This window comes from Molossus molossus, unplaced genomic scaffold (assembly GCF_014108415.1).
Source record: "Molossus molossus isolate mMolMol1 unplaced genomic scaffold, mMolMol1.p scaffold_m16_p_7, whole genome shotgun sequence".
Taxonomy (NCBI): Eukaryota; Metazoa; Chordata; class Mammalia; order Chiroptera; family Molossidae; genus Molossus; species Molossus molossus.
In genome coordinates this window covers 64,623,571-64,649,977 of record NW_023425401.1, presented here as the reverse complement: position 1 = coordinate 64,649,977, position 26,407 = coordinate 64,623,571, and the positions used below count along the sequence as shown (strand labels likewise).

Sequence of the window (26,407 nt, the reverse complement as noted above, 5' to 3'; positions counted from 1 at the left end):
GCTTTACTGACCATACAGATATTGCTCTAAATTAAGTACAGTTTTGTCTTTTTTTTTTTTTTTTTTTTAACATTAAGCAATCTGTGCAGATAAATTAGCTTTGGTTTCAATGTCAGAGCAAGTAAGGAGCTTTTAAATATCCAGTTTGGCTTCTTGGTCACAAGTCCATCATGTCAACTTCTCATCATGATGATTTTTCAAAACAACCCAGTCTGTTTTCTTGCCCTCCATTCTTCTGCCTGCTCCAGGCATGGAGAAGCATCTCTTTTGTGGTGACTCATCAGTGACCCTGGTGACCAGTCTAGATCACAGCACGTAGGAAAAAAAAAATCACTTTCTTAACAACAATTAAACAAATGTGTCTCACGTACTTTCAAGTTGAAGACAAGCAAATCACATGACAAAAAAGCTCATTACAAAATGTTATCCAAACAGATTTTACAGTCAAACATTTAAATGAAAATCAATTTCCTTTTTCTTCATTTATTTAAGCTTGGCCATTAACTGGGTACAAGTAGAGTGCTGAGGTAAAACATTAATGAACAGTTTGTATTTCTTTTTTTTTTTCTTTTCTTAAAATAGGAACAGTTTAGTATTGCAAGATTGTCAGCAACATTTAGCCATATCTATACAATGTGCATATACCTACAAATATTGAGCTTTGGTCCAGCATAGAGAAGATGAGCAAAGGCATTTTACAATTTCTTTTTGGTTATAGCTTGAGTTCTTTGATACGCCTCTACTTATTCTTTTTCCCAGCTCCTTTTGCCTTTTGTTCTCTCTTTTGTTGTGTGTGTGTCTGTCTGTGTGCATGTGCATGTGCATGCGCGTGCTTGTATGTGTATTTATGTGATTACGATATAAAGAACCAAAACCTTGCAATGCAATTAAAACTCTCAACTGTTCAAAATGTTTTTTTTTTTTTTTTTTTGGTTGAAAAAAATCCTACAAATAAGTGTAAACTATAACATCAGTTGTTTCTTTTTTTTCATCAAACAATAAAAAAATGAAGATGACAATAATTGAAAAATATGTAAGAAAAACACTGAAGCTTGAAATATAATTACATAAGCCCAAAGTGGCTTTTATTTTTTGTTAGTGGCAACCTTAACCCTCAGTTCATGAAAACATAAAAAACACTTAAATACTATTGGCATATGAAGTTGTTTACAAGTAGAAATGAGAAATGTTGTAATAAAATTAAGTAGTAAGTGTGGTACTGAAGAGTTGTATACACAGTATAATTGATATTTGTAAGAATCTGTTCGGGCACCTTTTTGTGCCTTGTAGCAAAACATTTATTTGTAAAAAATTAATATAAGAAGCATTACAACACCTTACAAATAATTTATAAAACAATACAAAATTATAAAACTATAAAAAAAATCACTGCACATGTATGGGTTTACGACTGTGGGATAAATATATTCATTTTATATTCCATTCTGGAAGACTACTTTTATTTTATATCTTCACTGTCCTAGTTATACCCTCCCAATTATACATCTCAAAACTGAGCAGGCATTATGTAACTGCTGTGAGCATATGTTTAAACATTTAGCATTTATTATAGGTTATCTTGTTAACTTTTCTTTGGGAGCATTTCTTGATGAAATTTGGAGCAGGTGTTGGAGAATACATAATCTGTTTAATTAATGCACCTGTGGATTTCTGGGTTGTTAGTATTTGCACAGTTTTTGAGATGGCGAAAAGGGTACCATAATGTCATTGCCACTGAAGATCAAGTTAGCTGTGGTCCATTTAGCATCAGACTGGCAAAATGGAAATACCTTCACAAGTGACTGCTTCCACATCCAGGATTTTCTTTTAGAGTTTCCTTGCTGGTGATCTCCTGATTGCTGCATGAATCATCTGGTGGGAGGGGGACAATTATACCATTGCATTTATGCCACCAGCAAAGGGGCCACCAGAAGAGACTTAAACCCTCATCGGAAAGGGAAGATGGCATTTCTAATCAGTTGGGCAACTTGAGGTGGGCGTTCTCTTGTTTCTTTTACAATTTACTTGTAGCTAGCACATGAGCACGCTTATTAATTCATTATTCAGGAATATTTACATTTTAACAGCAGGCATATTGATGATTTTCTTTTCCCTTCTCCTTTAACTGAACACCTTTTGCCTATACCTGTAGAAAATACCAACCACAGGTTCCAAGTGCTCACCTGCACAGCCATTCTCCCATGTCACTTTTCCTTTTGGCCTATTGGGTTATTTTGGCCCACAGACCTTTTGAGTAACTTATTCTGAAAGACAAAATAATCCCTAAGTTTTAATAGTGAAGGCTATTCTGATATGAAGATAAACTACTCTGTATTTTTCCTGTGAGAGGAGGCACTTCATTGTTAGAACTTATTTTCCCCTCAAGAACCCAGAACTCAATTCCAATTGTTTAATTTCAATTGTTTGTCTGCCAACTTTCCGCTCCATTTATATATTCCAATAACAATTGCCCCCCACCCTCTGAAAAAAATCTGCCATTGCTATTGAAATGAAAGTAATAGCAGAAAAGATGGGATTTACAGGATACAGGATGTCCTTTAAAGATCCAGTCACTATATTTCTTTTTAGCCTGGTTTCTATGTGTGTGTTTATGTGGGTGTGTGCATGCTATGTATGTAATTTGACTGAAATCTTGAGACATTTCTTTGGCTATCAGACTTCTGAAAGAAATTGCTTTGCACAGAAGCATAACATAGATGTAAGTGTTGAACCAAATGTGCAGCTTATGTTTGTTTATATTACAAAATTAGTTTTGGTCAGCTCTCCATATACGTGGCCAGCAGACTGAGAAAAATCCCAAGCTCTGGTGTGGACAGTAAGCACAATTACAGATTATACCATTGTTGACAGTTCATTGAGCAAAGCCCTAGTTATTTTGGAGTCTTTCCTGCATTTCACTGGGATCTGAGTGGAAAAGACACTGTCCCCACTCTGTGGTCTTCCAGCAGACTGGAGGCCATGCATGAGGGAGATGGAAAATGGAGGAAAAAAAGAGAAATGCAAGCTCCATTTTCTTTTCTCAAATCTACAAGTCATAGTGAGAAGAAAGCAACAAATGCTTTGGCACACAACCAGGATGCCCCCTTTCCCAACAACAAAAAACGAGAAAAGAAAAAGAAAAAAGAACCCTGTCCAGCCAAAATAAAAGCATATGGTGAGCCTCACAGAACGGCTTCAACAATGACACCCACTCCATAGTTGGTGACAATAGATGGGAAATATGGGAGAAATCAGGTTTTCTAGTTTTTTGTTAAGTACAAATGTAAAAAATTCATAACACAACTTTACACGTAGAGAAGAGCAGACTGACGATCACATTTGCAATGACTTTGGTTAATAGGTTTCATTGTGAATCAGCACTTAGAACCTGAAAGAATGTAGTCCCTCCTCCAGGTGGCAGGCTTGTATTCTCTTTGAACAGATCAAAGTTCTTGTTCGTTGTTTTTTTGTTATTTGGTTGGTTGGTTGGTGGTGGTTGTGTTTTTTTGTTTGTTTGTTTGTTTGTTTTTGGTTTAGTTTTGTTTTTCTTTGTTCTTAAAATGTGTTCACATTTTCACAATATACACAAAAAGTATGTGGTCATTTGGTTCGCTTTTAGTCCATTAAAAAACTGGCTTTGAGGAGACAGGTGGGGGAGGGACCATACACACCTGTAGTGTGGTGCATTCCTTGTTTAAAATTTTTCAAAAATTTTAAATAGGAAACCAACGGACATGTATAAACCATTCTGTTCACTTGGTAGTTTTCTTAGTCTTTTACTTACAAGGAGGATGATTAGGGCTATTTTAAAATTTTATTCTTAATTTATTATTTATTTGTTTGTTTGTTTATTTATTGGTGGAGTCCCAAGAATGAAGTTTAGTTTCTGTGGAGTTTGCTTCTGATTCTGGCTGAGCATCCCTTTAGGAATGTTCTTCCAGAGAGTCTGTTAAGGGCTCCAGGGGGACAGCTGTGGCAGGCTCGTGCTGTTTTAAGCGTTTAATTGTGTTCTTCAGGGCTTGCCTCTTATTGCAGAACCAAACTCTAACTACTTCCCGGTCATAGTTCAGCTTTTCAGCAATTTCGGTCATTTCTTGCCCGGAGGGGTGTGTGTTCTTCTCAAAGTGGGCATTGAGGATCTCAAGGGCCTGGGGTGTGAAGGAGGTGCGCCGCTTGCGCTTTTTAGATGGTTCACTCCCGATAAACTCGGTCAGGTTCTGCATACCTGCTCGATGGCGGGCCTCAGCCTCAGCCATCCACCGCTCAAGCACCGGCTTGATCTTCTGGGCACTTTTAGGGGTGATGTCCAGCTTTTCAAACCTGGCAGGATACAAAAGGCCAGGGTTCAGTTTGGCTGTCAGACTGCTAGCTATAGTGTTCTCTTGGGCTTCCTGTGGTAGGAAAAAGTGGCTTCTCAGGATGGTGTGTCTGGGGGGAGAATTGAAAAAGAACAGTCTTAAACTGAGTCCTCTGCCAGGGTGGGCCTGCTGCCTGCCTGCCTGCCTGCCTGCCTGGCAGAGCATATTCACTCCAGTTTATCAGCCAGCTGCAAGGTAGCTGTCCCCACTCAAGCCAGCACCCACCCTTCCCACATGCTTCATGCCAGTTCATGCAGCCCCCACACAGACACAGGTGAGGGTGAGGGAGGTAGAGATAGCACGATGCTCAAGCCTTCACAATAGAAACAAAACAACTCAAAGATCTTTTTCTTGTAAAATCTCAAGATCTAAACTAGTATTTTAATCATACCACACCCTTTTTCCAATCTTCAGAATTCTAAGGTAAAAATTAACACCAGAAAGTGACATCAAAAACAACAACTATCATGTTCTTTCATTTAAAATTATTCTTTTTATATTTTGCATTTGGTTTTCCTTAATTCCCCCACTGATTTGATTATAGAAATATTACATCTATTATCATAGTTAGTGATGGCAACTCGGACAAGTTTCTTTCACAGCTCTCTTTTAATCTCTGTTTGTGTCTCATTTTCATCTTCTCTCTCCTCTTTCACTCACTCTGTCCCTCTCTTCCACCCCCAACTCTCTGGTAACAAACAATTTTCACCATATGTAATTCAATGACATGTTCCTTTTTCAGGTAAAACATGTCCTTTTGCTATTTTACTGCTGGACTCAAACAGCTGGACACATTGTAATGACTATGAACACCCATCCCAGGATGTGCTGCGACCACCTTGCGCCTTTCAAACCTTGTCCAGCATAACTGTACTTTTGCACCAAGGCATCAAGCTGTGTTTAATATGTGATATCTGCAAACTGTACTTGAATGATATTATTTTCTGTAAATGAAGTCTTCTGTATATCAATTGCCATCAGAAATTCTTTGCTACACTGACTTTAAAAAATATGAAGCATCTTGGACCAAATTATGTGGAATGCTTTAACAGGTCATCCTGGTATAAAATTTATACTGATTTTTAATGAAATACAAAAACATAACTGCCTTTTGTTTCTTTGTTTATTCTGTATCTAAATTTATGACCCTCCAATATGACAACTTTGGATACAAAGAATTCTCTCTCTTTTAAAGTTCAGAGCTGTTGAAAACAACTATCTGCAGAGTGTATCTTATCACAATAGTCTGTTTTCATAGAACTAAAATGAACCTGCTTTAGTCAGTCAGAGTATGTTTTATAAGGGTGCTTGCAAAAGGACACAAAAGGATAAGCTTCCTTTATGTGCCATAATCTTGTTTTTGGAGCTGCAGTATAGATATCTTATGTTGTGATAATAAGTGCAAATAGTATCAAATTTTAATGTGATGCCTATAGCATTCCCTTCCAAGCATAGTTCAAGGAGTTATTTGTTTATTTAAAAAAAACACACACACACACAAACAACTTCCAGTACTGGTCAAAGAGAGAAGTATATTTTTCTTTCAATACAAAATGAATGAATCATTTAATGTCATTTAATGAGCTTGTCACTTGTGGCAAACTTCCCCAGAGCTCTCACTGTCTTAATTGCCACATACCACATTTTACCAACATTCACTATAAAAGCCCTAAAGTTCCAACTCTTGATAGTGTAACAACAGGGTCTATAGCACCATGGCACAGGGAGAAAGCTTATGATAGGGATGTCCAGTGTATTGACGGTGTTTTTTCCTCTGTGTCTCTAATAAGGAGGGTCTTATCAAAATAGTACCTGAGTGGGAGTCCCTGTGCTAAGAAGGAAGAAGTGAGCCCTGGGTGTGCCGGCTCAAATGCAGATTCCTTTTCTTAAATTAACATGAGTTGTTCCTATGTCACATTTTGGTTTCTTTCAAGTCTTTCTTTCTTTCTTTCTTTCTTTCTTTCTTTCTTTCTTTCTTTCTTTCTTTCTTTCTTTCTTTCTTCTTTTCATGGTAGTGAGTGAGCTCCTAAAATCACTTCACTGAAATACTAGAAGCCACAGAAAGGCCAAAAAAAGTCAAGACATCTGCCATATTCTATTATACAGTAAATTCCCAAGGCCTCTTTTCATCTCAGCCATAGCTTTTTTGGCTTCTCCTGGGAAAGACTTTAGAAATCAACATATTTGATTGGAAATGCCCAAGAAACGCTACCTATGTTAGTGAAAACCTTAGCTAGTGCTAAAACCAATAAAAGGAAATCAGATTTTAGGACTAAAAATAAGCCAAAGAGAACTTTAGCAACAGTAGCAAATTTGCAACAACTTAAAAACCCGTACCTGCCTTTATCACAAGGCTGTCAAGATGAAACAACATTAATGCTTTCCAACAGGGAGCATCAGTATTTGTGTCATTGATGCTGCTTGTTAGTGTTGATGCTTCGGTACATATTGTTTGGAATAACATATACAAGCCTTGAAACAAATTTCCCAGCAGTAGTACCCTTGTATAGACTGAATAAAGGTTATTTTCTACAGGGAGGTATCTTATAAGAAAAAACAGTAGGGGAGGCCATAGAAGTGAGAGGATCCTATGGAGCTTTTTGTATTTAACAACAATCAATGGGTTTTATGGAAAATCACTGAGCAAAATGTAAGCTGCAAGCTACTACCCCATACTGATGTTATTTATAACCTTAGTCTTAAACTGTAGGAAAAGTACACTTCCGTCCTTTGGGGAATACATTAAAAGTATAAAGAGCAGATAAAAAGACAGCATTTCATGGATCACCAAGAACAAAATCCACTTAAATGAGTTTAGAGTTGGTTTCTTGGCTTTTCCTGATGGAGGAGGACTCATAAGGCATTGCCCAAGAGGAAAAAGCTTTTACAGAAGTGCCTTTGTTACCTCATGCATAAATAGGGTATTAGTGCAACACACACATGCATGCATGGGGTATGCTTCTGGCGGCTTGACCCAGATCAACTTGAACACAACCAAGGCTAGATTCTGTCATTTATTTATTTAATTTTTTGGAGGGTGGGAAAGATTAGGCTACATTCTCAGTATCCTTTTCTGAGCCATGTAAAACAGCTGCTACTTTTTAAAAATGTGCTTTTAAACTTGTGTCTGAGAAGGTAAGTTAAATAGTTTCTTCAAGGTCACAAGGTGGTTAATTTTTTTTAAAGATGACTTTACTTGGAAAATCCTGATAGTCATTCTTTAACAGAAATGGTGGGAGCATTAACACCAACTGGGATTGGCAGCTTTACATTTGCACAGGACACCCATCAGCAGACAGGAGGCAATGGCTCTCAACTGTGTAGGAGAGTGGGATGAAGTACTGCTGATGAGACCACCTTGGAGGTGCTTGTGAGTTGACAGGATTTATCAAGCCAGGGCCCCAAAATCTGCTTTAGCACCTTAATTTTCATCAATACCACCAATTTCAGCATATAACCACCCCAAACTTTGTTCCCGCACTTTATCCGTCCAGCTTTGCCCACCCGAAGAAGAAAAGCTGAGCTGAAAAGACAAACGAGGCCCAGGCTGGCCAGGAGAGGTGACAGCATGTGGGCACGGGTTACCTGCAGATGGCTGACTGGCTGTACGCAGGGCCCTCTGTAGCACTGAGAGCCTGTCCGACCTGAGTCTGGGTCAGGCCAAGGGACAGGCGCCGGATTTTAAAAGCTTTGGCAAATTCTCGGATCTCCTCCAGATTAACCCCATCCACCTCACCCGCTGCTGTCTGAGGATCTGTAGAGATGTTTTTAAAAATAGGATCAATACATCAGTACACATCAGAGTAATATTTGTTTATTATGGTTTATGGGGAAATGGCCCTCTCTAATAGCAGAGCAGTGGGGAAACCAACATAGCATGATGTTGTCTTTGTCTCCTAGGTGAAGCACCAAACCCCATCCTCAACTCATTATACCTCCACAAATTATTCTTCAAGATATTTCTATCCCAGATAAAACCACAGGTTGCTCACACTGCCACTTCCACAATACAAGAACATGTTCTTTAGGGCTTAATAAATAGCCAGTGCAGGAAGGCACATGCTATGGGGGAAGCAACTCCATTTTCCCATAAATATGTTTAAATAGTGTGCAAAAATATAAAATTGAGAAAGTTTCAATTTGAAATGTCTTAATTGGAATCTTTAGTGCCAAAAATTGCCCTTGAAGAAAACAGTATTTTGTGTTTTTTTTTTTTTTTTGTTCACTCAATCACCAGTGCAGCCAGGCTAACAGATAGTAATGTTGCCTAATTTCTTATGTTCACATTGACCCTTCTAAGGAGCATGCTTATGAACCTGTGAGGATAATATATCCCACCCCCACAAAGCAGTTTACTGACACAGACACCTTTGTCTCCTGAAAGGGCACATAATAAAAATGCCTACTGCAGGAAGGCTTGTTTTGTACCAGATAACTCGGTCAATTAAGGACTTACCAAGGGAAATGGCACAACAGCTGGAGAATAAAACTCCCCTCCCCTGGCTACTGATCCCTGGACAAATGAAAGCACACACCAAGTTGGAGACAGCATGGGTTGGGGATGGTGGAAGATTTCACAGTGCTGCTCTATCCTGCCTGGAGGGAAGCCATTTTTCCTGCCTTGCCTATTCTATTGTTCTTCACCTCACTCTAGGATTTAGGTGAAAAATTTTTCTCTTCCTCTGTTTGCACAATAACTCATCAATTCAGTAAATCTGAGTACTTGTCTAAAGGATTGTGGTGAACTATATTATTTTCTGGGTTCAGGGCTCTATACTCTTGTTATCATGAAAAGAAATAAATATTTGTATCCCCAGGGTCAATTTTTCAAGGACCTTTAAATAAAAATGTTAACATTTCTGGAGAGCTTGGAGCTTCATGTATAGATTCTCTCATTACAGGGCAAATAGACTCAATAGAATTAGCAGTACAATTGTACACTGTACCTTTATCTTAAAAAAAAAAAAAGTCCTGTGAAATTGTTACGTGCCATTAGTCATAATTTCATCGTGGAAAGATTAAAAAGTGGTATAACCACAACAATCAGTCTATAAGTATTTCTTAAGTGACTCCTGGAAGCCCTAATGATTGAAGGGAGGGGCAAGAGCAAGGCAGTTCTGGGCTTCTATGAAGTTTATAGTCTGTAGGGGGTTGGGGCCCAATACTATGAACTAGAAAAAATTAGAGAAAAATGCCAGGCAGAGTATCATCAAGAACTGAAGGTGTGACACCCACAACTATAACTAATAGAGAAGGGAGAGGTGACAGGACAGAGGATTAATCTGGGTCTTCTTACTTAATGAGCAGCTTTCAGAGAATGAAGGGGTTGTATTCTGGTCAGTGGGAACAGTGTGCAGAGAGGCAAAGATGCAGGGAGGAGCAAAGCCTGCAAGGATTTTGATAGGATGGAGTGGGGTAGAGTGAAGTAAGAGTGGTGGCTATTTCAGTGTATGACACTGAGGATCTATTGGCAGAGGCAGAGGGTTACTATAAAACTGGTTTGATTGTTAAGATTAATTAAAATCCTGCCTTTTCTCCCAAAATCCTCCCCAGAAAGCCAGCAACACTTGACTAGTGAAAGACTTGTTTAGATCATCCCTGGTGGAGGCTGCCCTGCAGAACTTAAACACTACCAGCACAGCAGCCTGGTGCAGCCTAAAGTGTTTGCTGGGAATTCTAGGAGGTTACATCCACAAGCACAGCAGCCTTGAATCCCTTCTCTCATTTTTTCCTTTAAAAATTCCTAGAGCAGACGTTGCAAATGAGCAACTTGCAAATAAAACTCAGCTTTTCTAGTACTTGCATTTTTTTTTTAATTACTTGCCAACCTTTAAACATTGGGAGGTTTCTAAAGAAAAATTTAGATTTTTCATGTTCTTTTGAAATGTTAGAAGATTTGGCTGCACCAGGGCTACCTTTAAACTTGGGAACACCAGTGAGCTAGAACTGATTCTGACTGCCCCTTCAGGTCCTCTTCATCCTCATCTTGGAACCGCAGGTAGATGCTCTAACTGCTGAGCCAAACCGGCCAGGGCATCATCCTCATCTCTAAGCCCTTCTCAGATCTGGTGCCTGGCTGAGCCTGTTTTGCATTCCCAAGTAGGTGAGATTGGTGTAAAAAGGCTCCATGCGGCCCTGGCCAGTTTGGCTCAGCAGTTAGAGCGTCGGCCTGCGGTCCTGAGAGACCTGGGTTTGGTTCCCGCTAAGGGCATGTACCTTGGTTGCAGTTTGTCCCTGGCCCTGGTTGGGTTGTGTGGATGGTGGCCCTTTCACGTCGATGTTTCTCTCTCTCTTCCTCTCTCTCCCTTCCACTCTATCTGAACAAAAAAATGGAATCTCTCTTCCATTCTATCTGAACAAAAAAATGAGAAAATGTCCTCAAGTGAGGATAAAAAAAAAAAGGCTCCTTGTGGGGTTGGGAGGTTGGGGGTGTGGGGTGTGGGGGGGGTTGGGAGGTTGGGGGTGGGGGGTGTGTGGGGGGTGGGAGGGCTTTTAAAATTTCTATCCCTGTGCCTGGTATATTTATGGTACTCAATAAATGTTTTTGTTCTTGTTTTTAGGTTGACTGACTCTGACCCTTCTTGTTCCCTGTAATTTAACCTACTACATTTGAAGTATGGGGTTAGGTCTCCCCACACTGGCCTGTCTGCAGATTTAGTGAGTTTAATCTTGGACAAAAATAATTTTAATTGCTTTTTTATGCTTTAATATAAATTTTATAATATGCAAGATGCATAGATTTTCTCTTCAGACTGGCTCAGAGAAAAGCCTGTATGTTTTAATTGTAAGGCAAGGGCTCAGGGTTTTTAAAAATATTCAAAGATATTCAGGTGATGTGAAATATTTTGCCATTCAAATTTCACTAGATAAAAATTATGTGTAAGCATTCTGTACTTTATAGCAGCTCTGGTGCATAGAATGTGTACAACCCATTGACTCAGACTTCTTGAGTTATCATCCTGGCTTTGTCACCCATTAGATTTGTCACACCAGGTGTCATGGTCTCTCAACTAAGACTGAATCTGGTTCTTCTGACATAAAATGGTCAGTATAGGTTATACTTTGCAGGATCTATTTGATGCTTGTTTCATATCTAAAAATGAGAATTTATAATACCTTGTTGTATTAAATGAGTAAAATACTGAAAGTGCTTTAAAAATTCTACAAATGTAAGCTCAAACAGTAGTTTGAGAAAATATTTTATGTACTATGTACTATTATTTATTAGAATATGAATATATTCCATGTGATATTTATTTTTATTTGGGTTTTCAGACAGAAGGGAACTAACTAAATAACATGTTCAAAATATGTAGCAACTATAAGAACAGCCTGTAAAGTCTGATGTCGGGTGGTACTGCTTGACTCTCATATTTTTTGGAAAAGGCTCCTCCTTCAGGCTGTGCATGTGAGTTTTGATTTTATCACATCGAGTGCATGTGGTAAAGGAGTCCCTCTCCCTCGAATCTTTATTAAGGACATATAATGTGGTTCACTCATTATATACCTAGAACTTAGATGCTCTGTTGGCCACTGTGCAATGGAAATTCCATCTGGCCGAAGTGAGAATCTAGTTCCATCATCCATCTGCATGCCCATTCATACATTTATTCATCTCTCTATCCATCTAGCATGTATTGAGTATTTACCTCATGTAAAATACAGTATTTCTGGGGTTATCTGTACTTTTATTTCATATGTTACTTATTCTTCTCTAAAAACTGTTTGATCTTGGTTTCTTTACTTTAAGGACCAAAGCTTAACAGTCTATCCTAAATTTATGACCTGGCTGCTATTTAGAAATATAATATTTTGCAGAATATCAAATTGTAATAGTTTAATTTTTTTCCCCCACAACAACCTTATGAGAAGTTCTTTTATTGATGAAAGATCTGGCTATAATTAAATTAATTTTAATTTCTGGCCCTGATTAAAGGGTTTGTTTTGATAAACAAACCTAAAATGACAGGTTGATGGCAAACTCCATAGGTATCCTGAAACTCTGTTTGGTGTCAACCCATCTTTAAGATAAAAAACATTCAGGCTAGTTGATTGAAGTACTTAGGTATTTTAATATATTTCCATCATCCTTCATTCTCTACTACATTCCACAAGCATCTAACCTGTCTGAATTAACCATATAATTGAAAAACATACATATATATTCAACAGGTATATATATACATATATGAATATATATATTCTTTTTGGTGAGAATTGCTTATGGGGAGAGGACATGGCAACCCTCCATTTACTGTACATTACTAAACTTGCCTTGTGATATGTGAGGATCATTACTATTCCTGTTATAATGGGTCATTCAAGACACTTGACCAAACATAGATAGTCACATTTGTCCTTGTTTTATGGCACAGATGCCTACGCAGTGCTTTTAGCCCTTTAAACCCATAACTACTGGAATTTTGGTCCCTGGAGAAATGCAATCTACCCACATGTTCTGCAATTTTATGTATAAGTAAAACTTGTACTGAATGTGAATGACTAACATTAAATTAGACTATTGTTCCATTCTTCTTAACATGTTTCCATTTGCATGTGATACATATGCTGTCTTCACCTATGGCCAACAACCATTTTTAGCTATATGGCCAACACCCAAGAAAGTGGATTTGCAAGTTAATTTTATTTTATGAATGTTTGTCCAGATATTTCCCATTGGATTCTAGCCCATGCAGCTTCTCCAACATGCCACTGGAGGCAGCTAATTGTGGACACACAGCTATCCACCCACAGGCATGATCTCTTTTTATTTTCTCTGACACCTACAAATAGAATGGCAGGAAACTTCAACCACACAAAAAAGCGGTTTGACCTGTGTGCTAAGTGCCTGCTGTTGGTTATTTCAGTTCTGAGCTATATGACTCATGCCCTGCAAGCTGATCAGTTTCTACCTTCTGAAAGTGATCAGACTAATACAGAACATCAGAAAGCACTTGAAATGGAAACCGGTCCCTACAGGCCCCTATAGACGAGTGTGCACTGGGGGACTGCACCCCAAAAGAACCATCTGGCCCATGGCATGGACTTCATCAAAATATTGGCTTAGTAGGGCCAGGAGATTCCTCTTCAGGGTTGAGAGAATAAGAAAGAGAGAGGGAGGTAGAGTGGGAGGAAAGATAAAGATAGACATAGAGATAGAGAGGAAGGAGAAAGAGGGAGGGAGAGAGGGAGGGAGGGAGAGAGGGAGGGAGGGAGGGAGGGGGAGAGAGAGAGAGAGAGAGAGACAGAGAGAGACAGAGAGAGACAGAGAGAGAGAAGGGAAGGCACTGCAAACAGGCAACAAGAAGGCCATTATGATTTAACTGAGCCAGAAAGGATACTTACTGCTGACTAACTGGCCCACGCTCAAAGCTGAAGAAGAGGAGGATGAGGAAGAAGAAGAGGAAGCCTGCCGGACAGGGCTTTGAGACATGGATGCTTGGCTGTGAGCCAGGTGCAGAAGATTGCTTTGGGAGGCTGCTTGACCCACTGACGTCTGGGAGGGTTGGTGGAGCTACACAGGAGGATGTAAAAAATACACAAATGAATGAAAAATTAGGAAGAAAATGACAGGGAACAGAAGTTTCATTTGGGGTTGAATAATTTTATTTCCAAAAATATATACTTCTCAGGAAGAGTAAATATTCTACACAATATGCAGAAATTATTATTTTTTGTATGTAATATATTGCTGCTTGCTTGACAGGCATTTTAATAGTAACTCTAAATATATTATTAATTCCCTACTTGGCTTTCTGGAGCACCCAATTTTCTACATTTCTTGACCACCATGCGTAGCTAGAGTCTTTCTGCCTATTCAAAGAATTACAAGACATTTGACCGGCTTCTCAAGTATATATAGATAATCTACAATGCTTACAATCAATTTAGGATGCAAATCTCAATTATAGAGTTCTGGCTGTATCTAACCACTTGTCCTACGTAAGTGGTATTTTTAGGCAAGTTCTAATTCAGCAAGGCTAAGTGTATATGGAAACTTTCTGTTCTCCCAGACCAAAGAATCTGGGTGCATTCCTGTGGAGTAGGTAAAAAGGCTCTCTAATATCCTGTAGAAAATTAAGAGAGAAATTGGGGCAATCAGGACAAAAATATCTTCTAACATTTGCAGGTCTCACTTGTCACTTTCCTACTCTGTGCCAGCACTACATTCAGGACTTTCATATATTCTCTCATTTAATGCTCATATCAGCCTGAGAAGTGGGTTATTATTTTGACTATTTTTTTTTTTTTTTTTTTTTTTTTACAAACAAGGACGCTGAGGTACTGAGAGGTTCAAGGTCTTGTAGATTCATCCAGCAAGTGTGGAGGAGCTGGACGTATGAAGTCTGACTCTGGGCTCAAGCTCTCAGTCACAATGCCACATGTAAGAATTTACTCAATTATAAACATTTTGTGTGCCTTACAGAAGGCAGTTTTTTTGTTTGCTTGTTTGTTTTGTTTTGTTTTGACTTTAATTTTTTTCTTTATTGTTTAGAGAAAGAGGAAGGGACAGGGAAGAGATGGAAACATCAATGAGAGAGAACATCGACTGGCTCCCTCCTGCATGCCCCCCAGTTGGGGATCTGGCCCACAACCTTGGCATATGTCCTGACTGGGAATCAAATCGGCAACCTCTTGGTGCATGGGTCAACTCTCAACCACTGAGCCATACTGGCTGGGCCAGAAGGCTGTTTTTATGTCCATTTATTCATGATTCCTTCACAAGTTATCAAAGGACTGTTCTGAGAGGCAAGAAGAGCGCAGCTGGGGAGAGGAAGGAGAAAGGAAAGGAAAATGATTATAAGTGCCAGGACCACTTAAAGGCCTGGGAGAAATTTCTTTGGATCCATGTCATGCCCTCCTAGAAAGCTGACACAAAGGGAAGCGCAGTCAGGTCAGGCCCTGAACTTTGGTGTGAGAGCCAATTACAAGACAGTCACCAGGCTTTGACTACCTTCTCAGGATGTAATAGCCAGCCTGAAATGTTTCAATTTCACATTTGCCATTGCTTTCCCAATGTGTGCATGTGTGTGTGTGTGTGTTCATATCTTTCACTGAACTTTATTGAGATATAATTCACACATAATAAAGTATAATACAATACAAGCATTCAGTTTGATGAGTTTTGTCAAAAGTATACACTTGTGGAAGCACATAGGAACCAATATATAAAACCTTCTCATTATTCCACAAAGTTCCTTAATTCCCTCTGCAATCAATTTTCCCTGGACTCCAGTCCTTTGCTTTCTGCATAGATGGACTCATTTGGCAAGATTCTAGAAATAGAATTATTCTACGTACTTTTTGTGTACCTGGCTTCTTTTGTTTGGCTACTATTTTTGAGATTCATCCATCTTGTTGCATATATCAGTAGCTCATTTCTTCTATATTGCCCAATAGTATATACAGTATATATCTATATCTAAATCTATGCCGTAAATTGTTTACCCACTCATCAGTTGATAGACATTTGGGTTATTTTTAGTTTGAGGCTTTTACAAATAAAGATGTTATAAACATTTATTTGCAAGTCTTTGTATGTACCTGTGTCTTCACTACTCTTCTGTAAATACCTTGGAGTGGAATTGTGGAAATTACTGAATCATACTGTAAGTGCATATTTAACTTAAAAAAAACAACAACTATCAAGTCAATATCCAAAGTGATTGTAGCATTTTATATTCTCACCAGCAATGTATGGAAATTCTGGTTGCTCCAAATCATTGCTGACACTTGGAACTATCAGTCTTTAATTCTCTAAAGTGTTTTTAACTGTCAATTAACATTTTGCCTTCAAACAATTGTTAGTAAGGTGCTACTTTGGAAATGTGCTTAAGAAGCTATTCACTTTCTGGTTCCCCATGGAAATGCTTTTGCTCCCTTGATTCACATCATATCTCTATGTGGCAGATGTGCCTGGCATGGTTATGAGAATTAAACAACTGGCCCAAGGCCATGTGGTCTGCTGAACATTAGAATCCAGATTTCTACCTGTAGTTCAGGGCTCCATGATGCCATCCTGTCCCCCTACAGAATTGCCTGCAGTTACATTTCAAGTGAACATTCTTATTGTTACTAGGCTGTGCTCATTGGAGTCTAGATTGTGAACTAAAGATAGTTACAAACAACATGGAATACAAATTAATGTGCATCAAGCATCTGCCTAAAGTAATTAGCCAATCTGCTGAGCACATAATCAACAATTAAATTCAGTAAACTTTGTCCTAGGGACACATTAAATATTAAATCTATTTTAATTTGTTTAATAAAATGTGATGGATATTTGCATGTCAATCTTCCCCTTCTAACTATTGAGTTGTCCTTCTAAATAGTGTTAGTAGACAAAAGCTTTTTACAGTTTTGAGTTACTGAATCATGAGATAGTCTTCAGTTTTACCACTCCATCAATATTTTATTGGATTTGGGTGTGGTAAAGTACCATCAAGGAACTGGATAAGACAATAATCAATTTAGAATTTTCTTTCTCAGAACAACTCAGTAAAGAAAAAATTACTAGACTGTAATCTCACTGAGAATTCACTAAAGTAAGCTAGGGTTTATGCATTTAGCTATGCAGGGGAAGGAATTTAAAGGAAAATAAAATAGTTCTTTTAAGAGCTTGTTTTGTGTCTATAGTCAAAGAGAAAGATGAATGTAAAATATATGAAAATCTAAGGAAGATATATTTCTTCCAAAGGAAATAAATATATTTTTAAGGACACTGGGTTCTTGCTTACCCTCTAGAGTTCAATCATACAGTTCAGAAAAATCACCAAAAATTAGAAAAGTTTCTTGTCAAGAATCAAGATTATATAAGCAGTAACATTCTAATGGAGCCCATATGTCTTTTTCCAATTGCCAGTGTAGACATGTGTCTGTTAATTCCAGAATCACTCATGAGCCCAGATAGACTAGTTTATTGTGCACATCAAAATCATCCCAAGGACTGACTTCTCTTTCATAACTTCTTCCTTAAAAAAATAAGATGTTAGAGGTAACATTTCTGTCACCTCCCATCCTTAAAACTGCAATTTTTTCAGTTAAATTTTATAAATGGTGCTATCTTTAATATTCGTGGTTTAATGATTTTAGTACATTCATCTTTAGAAATAAATATTTCTGAAAATGAATGCACTAAAATACTTATATTGAATCCCAGAGAATCTCTCTCTCTCTCTCTCTCTCTCTCTCTTTCTCTTGCACACACACACGCACACACACATGCACAATATAAGTATTTAATATAGTGTAAATAAGCAGCATTACAAAAATGTTATTTTATTATATTTAATTATGTTGTTTTTTTTCAGACACTGACAACTGTGAAAATTATTTGTACTTGTACTTATAATTATTGGCAAAAGGAATAGATGTATAAATACCTAAAACAAAACTGGCCACAAAAATTGGAATAGATTGCCAAAAGAAAATGCAGGAGTATTTAGGGAATAACTAGAAGCACAAAGGAAAAGTGACTCTTTTTCTTTCTTGGAGAGACAGGGAAACTTAGAAGCTTCTATAAAGGCAGATGTTTCATTATGTTATCCCTTTTGATCTTAAGAGGCCAACTCTATGGACACCATTTGTTAGATACTTCCTATGTGTTTTATATACATTGTTTTCAAATCTGGAACTAGCCCTGTTTTTTAGGTATTGATGATAATCATTACAGAAGAAGAAACAGACTTTAAAAGACTAAATGGTTTATCTGGGATCAAACAGCTGGCATAAGTGAGCTCTGAATCCAGGTAAGTCTAATTCAAGATCCAGCACCCCTTCTGGGAGTCTCTCAACTCCTGGCTACCACTAAAGATGAGTGGTTATGAGTCAGAGAAATAGCAGGAAACCTTAGTTGGGAGGTGTGGGAACAAATGAGATGTTTTCTAGCTTAGCATGGTGAGCTGCACTTTAGAGTTGACAGCACTTGTGTAGATCATATCTATCAATTTGAACACATCTCATTTGTTTTTTTAAATATAAAAATTTTAATATTTTTCTAGTTTAGAAATATTTTCTATAGGTTCTAAAGCATGTAAAATGTCATATTTTAAACATGATACTCTTAGGTGCTGGAATGTTATATAAAAATATAAAGATTTTGTTATAGTCTAGGACACATCTCAGATGAAGTTGCCTATAGATTGTTCTTTGCTTAGTAAAATGAATCCTGGATACTTGTTGTATTCCAAACTTACTTTTCTCAGTTTCCTATTTATATGATCATATTTTCTATTTATTTACTATAGCCTCACTATACTGCCTAAAGGAGCTGGGGTTTACCTCTATCTAAGTTCCAGTAGTCTTTCCTGCCTTTTTTGGAGCTATAAGTCAGATATAAATAGGATGTGTTATGGGTTGAATTGTATGCTACCTTAACCTCATATATGTTGAAGTCCTAATCCCCATTACTTCAGAATGTGACTATATTTAGAGATAGGATCTTCAAAGAGGTAATTAAGTTAAAATGAGGTCATTAAGGTGAAACCTCAGCTAATATGACTAGTGCCTTTATAAGAAGAAGAGATTAGGACACAGACAAGTAAAGATGAAATATCATGTGAAGACACAGGGGAGAAGATGGCCATCTTCAAGACAAGGAGAAGCCTCAGAAGAAACGAAGCCTGCTGACACATTGATCTCGAACTTCTAGCTTTCAGAACTATGAAAACAATAAATTTCTGTTTCTTAAACCACCTGATCTGTGGCACTTTGGACTTTGTTATGGCAGCTTGAGCTGACTATTGCAGGCTGAGAGAGTGGAGAGTCTACAAATGAGAGAAGAAGCAATTCATGTTAGCCTGGGGCTCTGTATTATCAGAGAGGAGGGAACAGTGTCCATCCCAGACAGGAAATGAATGAGAAGCTGGGAAGAACAGAATTCAGAGTCTGAAAAGCTTTATACACGCACACCCTGTTTTATTGCATTTCACTTGATTGTGTTTCAAAGATACCGCATTTCTTAAAAATTGACCCTCCACCAGCAAAAAATTACAACTCTCTTTATTGTGATACTTGCTTTATCTCGGTGGTCTAGGACAGAACCTGAAATATCTCTGAGATTTGCCTGTACTTCCTGCTGTCACTCATAGACTGGCTTCACTGGTTTGTTAGTGTTGGTTGGCACTGCCAGGGTGTTTAATATATTCAACAAAAATAGATTCAAGTCAAGCACACTTTAAATGCTTTCTTGATTTTCTGTGCCACTGCTCCCCATGTATTTTCTGTGTGTAACACAGTATATTCTTAATAATGTTTTAGTTTCTGGAATGAAGCATTTTCTAATTAAATTCACAATTGATATAAAAATAAGTGGCGGTGACAAGTGTCTTGGAAAATGAAATAATATACAGAGCATGCTAGACAAGTTGGAAAAGTAAATGCATATAAACAGTAAAATTCAAATGGGATTAAATGCAGATAAATTCATTTGGAGAGGACAAAACTCTCCAAATGCTCAAATGCAAAATGAGGGACGTCTGGCCTTTTCTAAATATGTCAGAGAACCACAGTGAACTACAGGCTAAATCTCCAACTGTGCAGGGGGAAAAATGAGTATCAGTCTAGAAAGTCCAGCAGAGGTGAGAACAAGCAGGACATTATGACTCCTTGCCACTCCCTCCCTGCACTGACTGGCATTTTTTTTTAGTGTTCTGTACCTTGTAATAGTTGGAAGAGAAATTAACTCACTGATTCTCAAGATTTAGCATTTGGCAGATTCACATGGAAGGGCTGCTAAAACACAGATCACTGGGCCCCAACCCCAAGTGTCTGATGTAGTAGGTCTGGGATGGGACACAAAAAGTTGTGTTTCTAACAAGTTCCCAGATCATGTTGCTGGTTGGGGACCACACAAGACTTTGGAAAAAGCTTCTCTTAGAAAAAGGGTAAAGAAAATAGATTTATTATGTCTAAACAAGAGAAGCCAGAACCCAGATTTAATCAGAACCTCCAATAATTAGGAGGGCATAATGAGTGCCTGAGTGTTATTGGGGAGTTCACTCTGCTGTGGATAGAACAAGAATGCAGGTCTTAGGTTTGCTGAAAAATTTATTTTATTTTATTATTTATCTTTTTAAAATTAATTAATTTATTTTTGTTACAGATGTTTCTCCTTTTCCCACACTGATTCCCCCCTCCCTCTCCCTCCCCACCCTACCCCAGCTTTGTTGTCCATGTCCTTTGTTCATGCATACATGCATATAAGTTCTGTGGTTTAACTCTCCCCCACAACCCCCTCTTCTGGGGATTGTCAGTCTGTACCCCACTTCCATGTCTCTGGGACTACCCCATTCCTCAGACTATTATGTTCATTATATTCCACAAATAAGTGAGATCATATGATACTTGTCTTTCTCTGTTTGGCTTGCTTTGCTTAGGATAATACTTTCCAGGTCCTTCCATGTCCTCTCAAAGGATAAGAGATGATTCTTTCTTACAGCTGCATAGTACTCCATTGTGTATATCTACAACTGCTTTTTTATCCATTCATCAATTGATGGACATCTGGGCTGTTTCCAGATCTTAGCTATTGTAAATAGTGCTGCTACAAACATGGGGGTACATATATTCTTTCTGATTGGTGTTTCAGACTTCTTAGGGTATATTCCTAGAAGTGGGATCACTGGGTCAAATGGCAATTCAATTTTAATTTTCTGAGGTAACACCATATTGTTTTGCATAGTGGCTGCACCAGTCTGCATTAACACCGGCAGTGTATTAGAGTCCCTTTTTCTCCACACCCTCGCCAACACTGGTTGTTTGGTGATTTGTTGATGGCGGCCATTCTGACAGGTGTTAGGTGATACCTCATTGTTGCTTTAATTTGCATATCTCTGATGATGTTGAGCATTTCTTCATATGTCTTTTAACCATTTGTATGTCTTATATCGAGAGGCCATTTGTATGTCCTGTTTGGAGAGGTGTCTAGTTCCTCTGCACATTTTTAATTGGGTTCTTTGTCTTCTTTTTGTTGAGTTGTGTAAGCACTCTCTATATATTGGAAATTAACCTGTTATCTGATATATCATTGGCAATTATGCTCTCCCATACAGTGGGTTGCCTTTTCATTTTGATGATTGTATCTTTTGCTGTGCAGAAGCTTTTGAGTTTATGTAGTCCCATGTGTTCATTTTCTCCTTTGTTTCTGTTGCCTTAGGTGATGTATCAGTGAAAATTCTGCTGTGTATGATGTCTGAAATTTTGTAGCCTACATTTTCTTCTGGGACTTCTATGGATTCATCAGTCACATTTAAGTCTTTTATCCATTTTGACTTTATTCTTGTGTACAGTGTAAGTTGATGGTCTAGTTTCATTTTTTTTTTTTTTTTGCATGTTGCTGTCCAATTTTCCCAACACCATTTATTAAAGAGGCTCTTTCTACTCCATTCTATGCTCTTGTTCCCTTTGTCAAATATTAATCGAGCATATTGCCTTGAGTTCATTTCTGGGTTCTCTGTTCTGTTTCACTGCTCTATATACCTGTTCTTGTTTTGATTATAGTGGCTTTGTAGTATAACCTGAAATCTGGTGATGTGATCCCTCCTACTTTGTTCTTCTTTTTCAAGATTGCTGTGGCTATTTGAGGTCTTTTTTGGTTCCATATGAACTTTTGAAGTACTTGTTCTAGTTCTGTGAAGTATGCCATTGGTATTTTGATGGGGATTGCATTGAATCTATAGATTACTTTGGGTAGCATGGACATTTTAATGATGTTGATTCTTCCAATCCATGAACATTGTATGTACTTCTACCTTTTAATATCTTCCTCTATTTCTTTTTTCAATGACCTGTAGTTTTCTGCAAATAGGTCCTTTATTTCTTTGGTTAATTTTCTTCCTAGGTATCTTAATTCTTTTGCCGCAATGGTAAATAGGATTGTTTTTTTACTTTCTCTTTCTGTGAGTGCATCATTGTATATAAGAATGCCACCTATTTCTTGACGTTAATTTTTTATCCTGCTACTTTGCCAAATTCATTTATTAAGACTAGTAATTTTTGGTGGAGTCTTTGGGGTTTTCTACATATAATATTCTGTCATCTGTGAAAAATGACAGTTTCTCTTCTTCCTTTCCAATTTGGATCCCTTTTATTTTTTCCTCCTGTCTGATTGCTGTGGCTAAGACTTCCAATGCTATGTTAAATGAGAGTGGCCGAAGTGGGCATCCTTGCTTTGTTACTGTTTTTAAGGAAAATGATTTTAATTTTTGCCCATTGAGTATGATGTTGGCTGTAGGTCTTTCATATATGGCATTTATTATGTCGAGATGTGATCCCTCTATTCCCACATTGCTGAGCATTTTTATCAGAAATAGGTGCTGGATTTTGTGAAAGGCTTTTTCAGTGTCTATTGATACAATCATATAATTTTTATCTTTCATTTTGTTTATGTGGTATATCACATTTATTAATTTGTGAATATTGTACCAGCCTTGCATCCCTCGATGAATCCCACTTGGTCATGGTGAATAATTTTTTGATGTATTGCTGGATCTGATTTGCTAGTATTTTGTTCAGGATTTTGGCATCTATGTTCATCAGGAATATTGGCCTGTAGTTTTCTTTCTTTGTAGTGTCTTTTTCTGGTTTTTGAATGAGAATTATGCTGTAAAATGAGTTTGGAAGTCTTATTTCTTCTTGAATTTTTTGAAACAGTTTGAGGAGAATGAGTGTTAGTTCTTCCTTGAATGTTCGGTAAAATTCCCTCGTGAAGCCATCTGTGACTGGGCTTTTGTTTGCTGGGAGAGTCTTGATTACATCTTCAATTTCTTCTGTTCTTGGTCTGTTCAAGTTTTCTATCTCTTCCCGGTTCAGTTTTGGGAGAATATGTATTTCTAGAAATTTGTCCATTTCACTCAGATTGTTGAATTTGTTGCTGTATAATTGTTCATAATATTTGTTAACAAACCTTTATATTTCTGTGGTGTCAGTTATTATTTCTCCTCTTTCATTTCTGATTTTGTGCATTTGGGTTCTCTCTGTTTCTTGGTTAGTCTAGCTAAGGGTCCATCAATCTTTTTTATCTTTTCAACGAACCAGCTCTTTGTTTTATTGATCTTTTGAATTGTTTTTTTGGTCTCCATGTCATTTTTTTCTGCTCTGATATTTATTATTTCCTTTCTTCTACTTGCTCTGGGGTTTTCCTTTTGTTTGCTTTATAGTTATTTAAGTTGTCAGGTTAGATAGTCTGTTAGAATTTTTTTTTGCTTCTTGAGGTAGGCCTATAGAGGTATGAACTTCCCTGTCAGAACTGCTTTCACTGCATCCCATAGATTTTGTGTTGTTGTGTGTTCATTTTCATTGGTTTCCAGTAAGTTTCTAATTTCTTCCTTGATCTCTGTGGTATCCCATTTATTGTTCAATAATATGCTATTTAGCCTCCATGTGTTCAAATGTCTTTGCATGTTCTTGTTACAATTGACTTCTAGTTTCATGCCATTGTGATCTGAGAAGATGCTTGATATGATTTCAATCTTCTTCAACTTGTAGAGACTTAGTTTGTGCCCTAACATGTGGTCTATCTTTGAGAATGTCCCATATGCTCTTGAGAAGAATGTGAATTTTTCAGTTTGGGGGTGTATTTCTCTGTAGATATCTATCAAATATATATGATCTAGCGCTTCATTTAGAGTCTGTGTTTCCTTGTTAATTTTTTGTCTAGAAGATCTATCCAGTGATGTCAGTGGCGTGTTGACATCCCGTGCTATGATTGTATTGCTGTTGATTTTTCCTTTGAAGTCCTCTAAAAGATTTTAAATATACGTTGGTGCTCCTGTATTGGGTGCATATATGTTTACCAAGGTTATATCTTCCTGTTGGATAGATCCTTTCAGTATTATGCAGTGGCCTCCTTTGTCTCTAGTTATGTTCTTCATTTTGAAATCTACTTTATCAGATATGAGTATTGCTACACTACCTTTTTTTCTCTTTCCATTTGCTTGAAAGATTTTTTCCATCCCTTCACTTTCAACCTATGTGAGTCTTCTGTTGTGTGTTGGGTCTCTTGTAAACACCATATATGTGAGTCATGCTTTCTCATCCATTCAGCTACTCTGTGTCTTTTTATCAGAGCATTCAAACCATTCACATTTATGGTGATAATTGTATGTACTTATTTATTGCCATTTTTGTTTAGTGTGGTTCAATTTTTTTTTTTTTCTATTTCTTCTACTAATTACAGCAGTTCTTTTAGCATTTCATGCAGTGCTGGTTTGGTGTTAATATATTCCCCTAGCCTTTTTTTTTGTTTGGGAAGCTCTTTATTTGACCTTTTATTTTATCTATTTTATTTTATTTTGTTTTTTTTTTTTATCCTCACCTGAGGACATTTTTTTCCATTTTTTTGTTCAGGTAGAGTGGGAGGGAGAGAGAGGAAGAGAGAGAGAGAGAGAGAAACATCGACATGAAAGGGACACATCGAGTGGCTGCCACCCGCATGACCAACCAGGGCTGGGGACAAACTGCAACCGAGGTACATGCCCTTAGCGGGAACTGAACCCGGGTCTCTCGGGACCGCAGGCTGATGCTCTAACCGCTGAGCCAAACCGGCCAGGGCTTGACCTTTTATTTTAAATGATAGCCCTGCTGGATAGAGTAGTCTTGGATTCTGATCCTTATTTTTCATGACCTTGATTTCTTAATTCCACTCCCTTTTGGTCTGTATTGCTTCTGTTGAGAAGTCAGCTGAGAGCCATATGGGGTTTTGCTTGTAGGTAATCTGTTGCTTATCTCTTGCTGCCTTTAGGATTCTCTCTTTGTCTTTAATTTTTGGCATTTTAATTGCTATGTGTCTTGGTGTGGACCTGTTTGGGTTCTTCTTACTTGGGGCTCTCTGTGCTTCTTGAACTTGAATGCCTTCTTCCTTCACCCTGTTAGGAAAATTTTTCTGTCACTATTTCTTAAAATATATTCTCTAACCCTTGTGTATTTTCTTACTCTTTGGGGACTCCTATGATGTGAATGTTATTATGTTCCCAGTTGTCCCAAAGTTCTCTGAATCTATATACTTGTTTTTTAATTACTTTTTCCTTATGAAATTCTGATTGGTTGATTATTTTTACTCTGTCTTCTAATTCACTGATCAGGTCCTCCGCTTCCTGTACTCTGCTGGTTATTCCTTTCAATGTGTCCTTAATTTCTGCTATGTAATTCCTCATTTCCACTTTGTTGGTTTTCAATGTTTTTATATCCTTACTCTTGGTACTGATGTCCTTACTCAGGCTGTTGAGCTTCCTCAGTATCATGGCTCTGAACTCTACCTCTGAAAATTTGCTTAGCTGCATTTCATTTATCTCATCTTCGATAGGGTTCTCTTGTTCTTTCATTTGAGATATGTTTCTTTGTTTCACCATTTTGGCTATCTCCGTGGATTTTGTAGCCTGCCAATTTTTCCCTGTTAGTGTTGGTGTTCTGCTGTTTGTGGCTCCTTCTACTGGGTTTGGATGAGCCTGCGTGGGCCTATGTTAATTTCACACCACTGTCAAGTCTTACTTTCCTGGGTAGATTTGCAAGCCCAGGAAAGATTCAGTTATCCTCTAGCTTTTTTCCTGGTAGTTAGTAGTCTCATCTACTCAGTGCCTTGGAATGTAGCCTTGGTGTTCTGCCTAAGAGGATTTCCAGAGGTTGGGATAGATGCTGGTTATTAATGAGCTCCAATATGCATTTCTTTTCCTCACCTGGGAAAGGCTGAATGTCTGAGGAGGGGGGCTGCTGCTTTTTCCCACAGCGCTGGGAAGGAGCACACTGGCCACTGTCCTTTGTTGCTGCAACTCAGCAAAAACTCTGAGTGCCCTCCAAATCATGGGTGTCTCCACAGAGTTGCAGCCCAGTCTGCCCTCCCTCTGCAGTAGTCCCCAGGTGCGTGGCTGTGGCTATTTTTGTGTTCTGATCAGGCTCTCTGCACTGTGGAGCAGGCTTGGTCTTTGTTCCCCAAGGGCACTGCTCACAGCTAAGACTGCTGCTGTCCTTGGGCTCCTAGCCTGCCACACTCTTGCACAGCTGCACATTCTACCAGTGTCCCTGGTTATATGGTCTTGTCCTGCTGCTTTTCTGTT

The 26,407-nt window shown here is 38.0% G+C and overlaps 1 protein-coding gene across 1 annotated transcript in view; it reads right to left on the bottom strand.

The window, feature by feature from the left end:
• Window positions 1-3,923: 3,923 nt before the first annotated feature.
• Window positions 3,924-26,407, bottom strand: part of POU6F2 (POU class 6 homeobox 2) — a 792,586-nt gene continuing 770,102 nt past the window's right edge. Inside the window, exons 8-10 of the mRNA XM_036247198.1 lie at window positions 13,704-13,872; window positions 7,944-8,112; window positions 3,924-4,428 (exon numbers count right to left, since the gene is read on the bottom strand). Of these exons, the coding sequence (XP_036103091.1) occupies window positions 3,924-4,428; window positions 7,944-8,112; window positions 13,704-13,872 (843 nt within the window). The remainder of the gene's footprint in view (window positions 4,429-7,943; window positions 8,113-13,703; window positions 13,873-26,407) is intronic.